Genomic DNA, 11,195 nt, shown 5'->3' on the forward strand with positions numbered 1-11,195 from the left:
GTCAAGTTAATAAATAGACAGTTCAGTGATCCTCGCATAGTTACCCCTCCCGTGAAATTCCAGAATAAAAACTATTCTATAATTGTATTGTACTTAACACAATCGCTGGTTTAGGCGTTAACAAGAGACAAAAAGACAGTCACTTTTGCATTTATAATATTAGTGGGGGACTCTAATATGTACAAGTATTCCATTGCAATCCGCCGATCGTTTGTAAAAATGTTTTTCGCAAATCCGCACCGCGCTGTATTCAAAATCCTTCCTCATCATTTCGCGTCACCAACGAGTTAATATACTATTAAATGAGCGTAATTAACTATTAACACGCTTTGGTAAATGCGTTTCAATTGACTCTTTGATACCACGCTTATTATCGATCGCGGTGAGGATAGAGGAAAGTATTCTACCCTCTTTTAATATAATATTTGGTTGTACCCAATAATATTGGAAGGGTGATAAGTACATAGAATAAGACAAGATTGCTCTACTATGTGTGTCTGTATGCTTAGCTATATTTATTATTAAAATTACGCAACAGATTTGGATGTATTTTTTAATGAATTGAGTGAAGAGAAGGGTTTTTTATGTTATAAGCGGGTAAATGAGTATAACAACATACAATGATGGGGGGAAAAGATTTTACTCCGAATTTAACGAGCGCGACGCCGCGTGAATAAGCTAGCAGTTAATGAGACAATATTACAATAATGTACAACGCATTTTACTATCCTCTATTCATGGTATAAGCCATTTGCTTGATACTTTTTCTTATGCTAAGATCATTCATATTAATGTTTTGATTGGGGGACTATTTCGTATCAGAAAGTTTTATATTTAAAATAATAATATATATGTCAAGTTGCTTGTTTGTTTATTTGAATGTGCTAATCTCATTAACTACTGGACCGATTAGAATTATAGTTTCACTGTTACACATTACGTTATCCGTTATGATATGCATTGCTTGGGAAAAACTGGGGCGAAAAACTAACAAAATGTTATATGGACATCCTAATTCAAATCTGATGTATCTTTAATATTTTGAAACCAAGTGGCTTATAAATTAATTTCTTAATAAATACGCTAATTGAACTCTTAACTTTATACCTAGACTAGACCTATTACTATATCGTAGCCACATAATTACGTTCCAAGGTCTCGAATATATGGCATACATCTAATCAGACCGTCTCAAGGATTTAGTGCTTCGCGTTAGTTATGAAGACACCTATATTATGAACGATAAAACTCGCGTAAAACATAGAAAATACCTGGAGCATACAGGCGCAGAAAGTAATCTCTTAGGCGCTTCGAAAATATTTTTTCAAGGGTTCTTAGTAAACATGTTTACAGAGACTTGATTGATGTTACTCGAGAGATTAAAAGCTGTGTTTAATAAGTAGAAAAAGCGTTCCCGGGAATTTGTCAAAAGATTGGATTCGTGCAAACTTCTCCGGGTGTTTTAAATCGCCATCCTGAACGCTGGTAAAGTCAAGAAAAATAAAGAAAACAAAATTATAACTAAAACATATTATAATTTGTGTGGCGACCTAAAAGGGAAGGCCACTCAGCATCTGTTATGCCGATATAGTCGGCATAGCGCTGATTTTCAGAGCCCCACCAGGCAACACGCATAAAAGTGTCCCCTATATATGAGAGCGGGCAACCGACACATTTGCTCGCCCGATGGCGAGTGACCACCATCGTCCATAAACGAAACGTGATCTGCCCGATTTTCAGGGGTGAAAGATAAGGAAACGGGCCTCCGGCTCTTCCCTTCACCGAACGAAACACAGTAGCATGATACTATTCCTCGCCGGTTTTCTGTAGGGCACTTCCCTGGTGCGAGCTGGCCCAATTCGTGTCAACTCCCACAAATAATTTCAGTGATTTGTTAGACATTGACTGACTTCATGGTACTTTATGCGGGTAGCTCGTTGTAAACGGCAGTTTCATATTAAAAGAAAAATCTTTTTTAAAAGTGTTATAAAGTATCCTAACTTTTATCTGTAACAGGATGAAAATAAGAATACCAGATGGGCCAAAAAGTTAATAGCTAAAAAAGTGTGGCTCTTCACCGAGAAATTTTATGTTTCTCCTTATTTTTACATCCGGTTATTTAATATTTTAATTGACTTAAATTGAATCTGACTCGTTTCGTTAATTTGTATAATGCATTTTTTGATGTCAGAGCTCAGCTGATGGTTCGGTTGATGGTAAGCGAACACCATCGCCCATTAAAATTCGTAAAGGAGTCTGCGAATGCGCTGCCCGCATTTTAGGGATATAGAAATTTTTAACGACTGGAAAAAAGGAATAAATTGGGAAGGGTGAGGAAAAGAAAACGGGTCACCGACTCCACCACTCACCGTACGAAACACAGTAGCTACTTGCTATTACTTTGCTTGCTATACTATTCCACACCGGTTTTCTATAGGGGTGCATGCAGTACTTCCCCGGTGCGAGCCGGCCCAATTGGTGCCGTAGCTTGCTCAACTCCCACACCAACAAGCATTTACTCAAACTAACATATAATTTCTAGTAACACAAAGTGACAACAGGCCCGTTAACTCACCGGTCAATGGCTAACCGTGAAGTAGCTGAGCGTTCGGGGAATTGCGACCAATTTGTGACTAGTTGGCCCTCGTTCAATGTGACCTTTGGACGGATCGATTTTATACAGATTTAGACTTACACGGCTCTTGCAAGACAATGATCACCTAGAAGTTTCGAGATCGTATGTCACTTTCAGACATTAAGTTCCTTGAAAGTTGCGATATATATAGTCATATTCAGTGGTCGTTAATTGAATTTACGGTAAATGATCGACTATAACTGCTAGCTATAAGTAGATAAATAGCAAATCTATTATTATATTATGACGTTAATATAATATTTAGTTACTTATTTATTTCAATCAATATATCTCTTATCCCTATATTTAAGCTAACTGCTGTGTATGAAGTTGTCAGTGTCATATTAAAAATAATGGCTTTTAAACTGTTTCATTGTGAAAACAAGTCAGTGAAACAGACATATTTAGCATTAGTTACAGCTACAATACTTGAATAATAATTATTAAGAAGACGTGTCTCTCAAATACAGCTGTTTAACGGACAAAATTTTGGAAAAACTTTAAATTTGAAGACGATTTCTTTCTACATTATCTTCTATTGTGGTGAAGAAAACAAAAAAGTATGGTTAAAAAAAACACAACTTAAGATTAAAATTAACTAGATTCCGCACTTGCACTTTTATACGTAAGGAAATTATTTAATTCTAACGATCCTATGAAGATAATTAGATACACTCTGCATTATTATATAGTCAAAGATCCTTAGGAGAACCAAGCTTGAATTAAATCTATCCGTTTAAAGTGCGTCAAAGTCGAGTCAAAAGGCTTCGGCTACATAAAAACATACAGGTGAAGCTATTAATAAATAACAAGCTTGTTAAACATAGTATTGCTTTTAACCGACTCCAAAAAGAGTTTTGAGTGTTTATGTTTGTTACTTCATTACTAGGTGAAACGGATTTCTATTATTTTTTCTAATTTTAGCTGTCACCCGTGTAGTCACTTAAATTAAATAGTATAATGGTATAGTTTGAACAACTTTAACTAGGTTTAGCATTTAGTTACAAAATTTTATTAAAAATGTTGGTTAAATATGACATTCTTTTTTATGCTATTCAAAATAAATTATGGTAACGATAAATAACACGTTCCAAGAAGTTTGTTGACATTTTTGAAACTTTTATTACTTTCCGTAGTTTCGTATCGTACCACACGATGTCATTTAACTTGACCTTTTATGTCCTAATTTTGTAAGTCGTTAGTATTGTGCTTTTATATATTCCTTTGTAAGATTTGTACAGAAAATGTATTTATTTTTGATTGCGTACAAAGTATCTATGAAGGCTAATCCTACACATATTATTAATGCGAAAGTTTGTAAGGATGTGTGTGTGTTTGTTGCTCTTTCACGCAAAAACTACTGAACCGATTGCAATGAAATTTGGTACGTAGACAGCTGAATAACATATAGGCAACTTTTTATCCCGATATTCCTACGGGATTCGGACTTACGCGGGTGAAACCGCAAGGCGCAGCTAGTATGAAAAAAAATAAAAAAAATATATGCACAATAATGAGATATGCGTTGAGTTCACCACGCATCACCAAAGAATGAGAATCAAGAAGGAATGGAGCCGTGTATTTGATGATATTATAAAAATAGATGCCATATATTTAATGGACAACCCTTGTCGCCATCAAAAACTGGTTGCTCACCAGAGGAAATGAAAGAAAACGATCAAAATGATTTGTTGTTCTTACATCGAAAGCCATTCATCCAAACAACATATTATTATGTCCTTTGAGCAGTAATGTAACGTTTACTTTGCTTTCATCTTCTTCAAGCTTCGTTGATAGTTTTAGAGGTACGTAACAAATGGGGCACGGGAATTCAATTACTAGGCCTCCACTATATATTTGTATATAATAAAATATCTTTTGAAGTGAAAATACGCTTGATACTTTGAATGCAACAAATAACTGTAATGTATTTTCTATATGTAAATATAAATAACAAAGTTTGTAAAAATTCGTATGTGTATGTTTCTTACTCTTTCATGCAAAAACTACTGAACCGATTGCAATGAAATTTGGTACGTAGATAGCTGGACAACTGGAATAATACATAGGCAACTTATTATCCCGATACTCCTACGGGATACAGACTTACGCGGGTGAAACCGCGGTGCGCAAGTAGTACGTAAATATAATATCAATAGTTCAAAACTGAAATGATAAAATTGAACTGAAATAAGTTTTAATAAATTGTAATTGAATGGATTCACAGGTAATTGTAGTGAAATTTTTCGCGTATTAAAATTCAATTCCACGAAAACGAAACAACACACACCGATGAATCAATATTAGCATAAAATAAAAAAAGGTCAAAGTTAACGCGAAAAGGTGTTGCACGGTGTTACGTCATCTTTCGTAATTTTCCTCGTGAAAATTTTCGTAAGGCGACTTAGAAAATTAAATGTCATAGTCCCTTGGCTCGGATACATTTAAACTCAAACTCAAACTCAAACATTTATTCCTTCAATTAGACTTCCGATAGAAGCACTTTTGAATCGTCATACTACAGTTATAACATTTACCATTGAATATTAGTTTCGCTGTTCTTTATGGGTAAGTTTTCAGCTCTCATCAGACTGAATCCGATCTGATCACCTACCGGGGTTTAATCTCAAAAATCGTTCTGTAAGCCACTATACAACGCAGGCTGTATGCCCCAGCGAAATGAACTCAAGTTAATCCAAACATACAGCTACCAATTTGTATGAAACGCTCTTTTGTACTGGGGTCGGTACATTGAAAGCTATTGGATAATGTCGAAAAGTCCCCTAACGTTTGTAAGCGGTCGATCCGACCAAGGTCGGGCGAGGCTGGCCGTCTGTCACACCGTATACTGAAAATCGATATAATACTATAGCTGAAGATCATGATGCTAAAAACCAGTATGAAGGTACAGTGTAACAAAATATTCACATTCCAGTAATCCATTTTCAGTATCTCACGTGAAACACGGAGAATTGTACAAAGTGGTAGACGACGTTAATCATGTTTTGATGAAGAACGTTCAGAATGAAGTAGAATGAAAGGATAAAAAACTGACTACACTTGGAAACATAGCATTCTCTTGTGTGTGATTTTACGCGAGTACAACATTATTTTATATTTAGAAATTAAATACTTTTAAACGGATTTTAAATGCGATTTCACGGGGAGACTGGCTGGAGTGTTCGAAACGTCGGGTAATTAATATAATTAATAAATCGCGTTTAAAATCCGTTTAAAAATCATCATCCGTTTATAAATACACTTGGAAAGTTATGCTATTTTACTCGGTCAAAGGCTGATTTAGTATTTAGCTTGGTCAATCAAGCATTGGTTAAGCTTGGTAATCAGAGTCGGCAATGAACACGTGATCAATTGTAGGTAATTTAAAATCAAGACGATAGCATGAATATTGTAATTTCAAAAATAAAAAATTCTATGAGCAAAGGAACAACATGTAAATATGTATTTTAACAATCTTTTACCCCACAGAGAAGTATAACAACGCAGAGGAAAATTCTGTCGTTCATAATAAATAATTAAAATGACTTAAAAGATAAAGAGCAAATATTTGTTATACTATATTGAATCATGTATATTACTCTTTTATATACTTTAACTTACTGCTAATTCCTTCACTCTTTTTGTTTGGCAAACATTATTATCGTAGAATTTCGCTGATAGCAAGGCCAATATAATATTTGCGTTATGACAATTGAAATTAAAACCTCGCTACAAAGTGCTTTCATCCATATTTCACCTTGTCGATGTCAATTCAATATCCGTTACTATGCATCTTTATTTACACAAGTAGCTGTTGCATGCAGCGTTACCCGCGTGATATAATAAATGTTCATAGTACAGACTTTCATCCTCTATTTATCTCCTGGCGGGGTAGAACTTGATAAGATGCTTTTTAGCGTATATCAAAATGGCTCTCTGCATGCCAAAATTTTAGCCCGATCTGTCCAATAGTTCGGACTCTGCGTTGATAGATCAGTCGGTGAGGCATCTTTGAGATTCATATATTAATATATTGCGTATATATTTATTTGTTAGTACAAGATCCCATCGCTCAATTTTGTAATGGGTCTGTTTTTTTTATTTATTTAAAATCAACGTTGAAATAGTATGCAATGGTTTAATCGATAGGTTGTTTGTAAAAAATCGTGTAAAAACGTAAATACATTGTACACTCTCTAAGAATATATTAAATATTCATCATCATTTCATTTTTTTTATGCCCATTTATGTTCCCTCTGCGGGTCGCCCCTGGGGGTGTCAGAGGTGTCATCTATGAGAGTTCAGGACGTTATCCACCACGCTGGACAAGTGCGTGTTGGCAGGTGTCATATGTCCTCGAACTTTTGATTCTTGGACAAGCCAGTTTCCTCACGTTTTTGGATAAATTGAAAAATCACTTTATTACCTGCACCCTCGCCTGATCTTGAACCCCAAAACTACCGACATTAATCCCGAAGTTTTCACCACTGAGCTACCACTTCTTTTAAAAATTAATTTCATTAAGAAAACAGAAACTTACAGAGTCGATTAGTGGGATCTCAGACTACATAGCCTATTTAATAACAATTTAACAACCTTAATTATGAAAAATAATAAGTATTTTCTTGCATTCTCTGTCAATTTTTTCTATACTGATGATACTGCCTGATATAACATAATAATGTCGCTTCTAAAAAAAGTATTTATGAATGATAAATGTTTGAGTTTGAGTTTACAGAGATTATTTTTCATAGCAACATTTTAAGACAGGAAATTATATTGTCACACCTGAAAACTGAAGTCATCGTGAATACTAATATCCACATTAGTTAATATTATTTTTGTATATTTATATTACTAGTGGCTTGCCTCGGCTCCGCCCGTGTAGTTTTTATTTCCTTTTTCAAAATGGTGTTAGTTATTGGCTGGGATTTGGATACAATTCTAAACCAATTCTCCGCTGGAAGACGAATCTGATGTTCCAAAAATCATTAAAATCGCTTTAACCGTTCTTGCGTTATAAAAAGAAAAACCAACACGACTTTTTATAAATATACTAGCTCACCTTGCAACCGCTGTATTCTGCCTTACTCTTATCATTTAGGCGTGTGAAAAATAGATGTTGGCTGACTCTCAGACCTACATATACACACAAAATTACAAGAAAATTGGTCTCGTTTGGAGGACACAGCTTTGTTACGATACACATTCTGGTACTAGAATCTTATAAATATAGTGAGTATATAATATATATATTCGTTGCGGCGCGGTGTGAGTAGCGTCCACTTTACAGATGGAACAACTCTATTGTCTCTTAGCAAATGTACTGTTTTATTTCGCCCTGGTTGGGAACAAAAGAAATTTTAATATGTTCATGACTTTTTTCTCTCATAATAGATTCCTTGGCATTTTGAACCGAGTTGCGCGATCAAAGCGAAAAGTGATACTTATAAAGAGCAAGTTTTTGACAGGTTAACTTACCTTCTTAATGTGTTCGGCGAAGCTTGGATAATTCATGTCCAGAAAATGATGGTGCCTTTTGGAAGATTGTTAAAACCAAGCATCGATAAAATGTATATAATCTTTAAAATTATGTACAAAGACGCATGTCCCTGTAAGCTTAAAAAAAATGGTTGCCTGTAAAGTCGGTTTTACGGGCGAAGATTTTACGTGACAACGTCTTTTTCTCGGTAGAATATTTATTGATATGAATATTATTAAATTGCACAATAGGAACAAGGAATTGAATGAAAATAAGAATTGCACAAATTTTTACTATAGAAAATATTATTTGTTTACTAAAAAGACAGAGACAGAGACACAAGCACGCGCCGATTCAATGCGCCTAATTCTCTAGTGCTGCGCGCGCGGCGGACCGATCATAGTTCGGTGACTCATCGTAACGTTACCGGGCGTTACACTTTTTCATAAGTGCCTCCGAGCCGCAACCTAATTTAAGACGTTGTCACGTCCAAAAATAAACCTTCATTATATATATTTTAAATGATAGAGAGTTCGGAAGACAGGGTCGACTTTAACTGTTTGTAAACTCAAATTTAAAAAAAAAATAAAGATTTTTTTTATTACTTTATGGAGTCTTAAGTCGAGCATATATTATGACATACACAGATTGTTTTGTAATCCCAAAACTTTATGACGTTACAGATATAATTCAAAATAATGTATTTAAAAATATGTACAGGACTCACACTGCTTTACTCTAAAAGATAACAAGCAATTTAAACAATTAATCGACGCAAACATATTATTATTTCTTATCTCAACTGTTGCGTATAAATACAACAATTTTTGGTTTTCAACAATTATAATAACCTACGTATGCCTTCTGTGTAAATCACTACCATTTCAAAATGCAAGTCGAAGAAAACAGTGTCTTTGAAGTGTTTCAAGTGGATCGTCAAATTCATAACTGTGTGGAAGAAGGCACACTTTACCCAGATGTTAAAAAGTCTATTGGTAAAATAATCAAAAATGAAGGTTATTTGACATTTAAGATACATGTAGAAGCTTTAACGGCCGATGGCGGGAATTTCTTGGGAAAATTGTTTCTAGTCAAAGTTACTGGTAGAACAGATGCTGGTGAACAAGAGACTCATATATTTATAAAGCAAGCACTGAGTGAAGTAGCGTTCCAAACGCACATGTCCATGAGTGAAGCGTATTTGCGGGAAGTGTTCTTTTATACGGAACTAAATGCACTGTACAAAAAAATGCAGACCGACGCAAACATCGAAACGCATGAAATGTTAAAAACGGTTAAATGTTACGATGAATCAAGTACGGATGCTATTATTTTGGAAAATCTAAAAGTGAAGGGATTCAATGTTTTGTTCCGCATGGACGTGATGTCTTTAAAATTCGCCGAAGCTGCCATCAAAGAGCTGGCGAAGTTTCATGCACTCTCTTTTGTCGTGCAGAAGAAAATTCCTGACTATTTCAATAGTAAATTAAAAGCTTTTAAACCAGTGCTTCAATTTAACGAATATTTTGAGCAATTCACTAGTAAAAGTGTTAAATTAGCTATAGAAAGATTAGATGAACCTGTAAAAGAAAAAATTACAAACAACTATTCCGATTTATTTTCCAAATTCGCGCAATACACCTCAGACACAAATTTGTCTGTGAACTGCTTGTGTCACGGAGACTTTAGAGCGAATAATATATTAATGAGAGAAAACGTAAGTAAAAATTCCATATAATCTTCTTATCCTTCTCTTTAGTAATGGCTTCACCCAGAGGGACTCCGCCAATGTCCGGTTTGAATGGGGGGTCAGGATTTCTCAGCAGACATAATACGAGAACATTCTCTGACTTCTTTAATTATTTATCGTTGGCTATTTGCCAGTGTCAAGTTGCAATAGTTAGAAAGAAAGAAAGAAAGAAAGAAAGAAAAAAGAATATTTGGAGACAATGTGACACAAAACACACAGATGAAATTCGTCTTTTAATAACAACAACAAAAAATTAATTGTGATATGTTTTTTAAAATTTAAAAAGAAGGCATAATATATAATTTCAAATCATAATGTGTTTTAGCCATTAGAAATTAAAGACTTTTTAACGGATTTTAAAAGAGATTTATTCCACGTTTCGAACACTTTACAACGACCGTGGTCACGCTGAAGTTTCTATTTACTTAATATATAATACTCGCGTAAAATCAAACCCAAGAAAATACCATGTTATAACAAATTCAATTAGACGCTATAAAATAAAACACAAAAAATTTCACATAATGTTAACACTATGTTAAATAATAACAATCATTAAATAAAAGTACTTTATTGCACCCAATAAATTAAAATAAAATAGATACACACAAACAAATTAAAGCGTTAAAAATATATTAATCGCAGTTTGTTTCGTTTCAGGATGATGCTACAGTGGAAGTCATCCCAATTGACTACCAACTTATATTCTACGGCTCACCTATCACAGACTTGATATATCTTTTATATACAGGAACAGACAGAACATTCAGAACAAATCACGAAAACGATTTGAAGGAGTTATATTTCCGTACACTCAAAGATTTCCTATATAAATTCAATGTCGACGTAGAAACAGTTTTTCCAAGAAAAATATTTGATGACGATTATAAGAGAATTCGTGAATATGGCTTTTACTTGGGCTTAATTTTCTTACCATTTATGTTTTGTGCAGAGAATGACATTCCCGATTTTGAACATTTGGCACCCAATGAGGTAGATTTGAAGATCGATGAACGATACTTCCCCAGGATTGCTGAGATTTGCGATGAGTTTGAGCATTTGCTACAATTTTAGAATATTTCATTTGACTTAACTATGTGTAAATATAATATAATATGTTAAATAAACATCTTAAAACACTTTCGGTTTTTTAATGCCTATGAGTTCAGTTGTTATTCTTCGTACTTTATAGAAAAGGAAGATAAAAATTAGAGGAAAATTTTATTTATATGAAAGATATCTGAAAAGAATGGATGAGATTCAATTGGATAAGTACTTAGATTTTTTTAATCAATACATAGTATAAATCAAAGTCGCTTTCTCTATCA

General features: G+C 34.1%; 2 protein-coding genes across 2 annotated transcripts in view; one reads left to right on the plus strand and one right to left on the minus strand.

Annotated features, from left to right (window-relative positions):
• The window catches only part of LOC119828184, a 172,872-nt gene that overhangs the window by 128,430 nt on the left and 33,247 nt on the right, over window positions 1–11,195 (minus strand). The gene's annotated exons all lie outside the window — the stretch shown is intronic.
• Window positions 9,007–10,941, plus strand: LOC119828185. The gene is made up of 3 exons (XM_038350286.1): window positions 9,007–9,834; window positions 10,528–10,675; window positions 10,820–10,941. The coding sequence occupies exons 1-3, from the start codon at window positions 9,007–9,009 to the stop codon at window positions 10,939–10,941; spliced, it is 1,098 nt and encodes a 365-aa protein (XP_038206214.1).

The sequence above is a fragment of the Zerene cesonia genome, chromosome 7 (genome assembly GCF_012273895.1).
Source record: "Zerene cesonia ecotype Mississippi chromosome 7, Zerene_cesonia_1.1, whole genome shotgun sequence".
Classification (NCBI taxonomy): Eukaryota; Metazoa; Arthropoda; class Insecta; order Lepidoptera; family Pieridae; genus Zerene; species Zerene cesonia.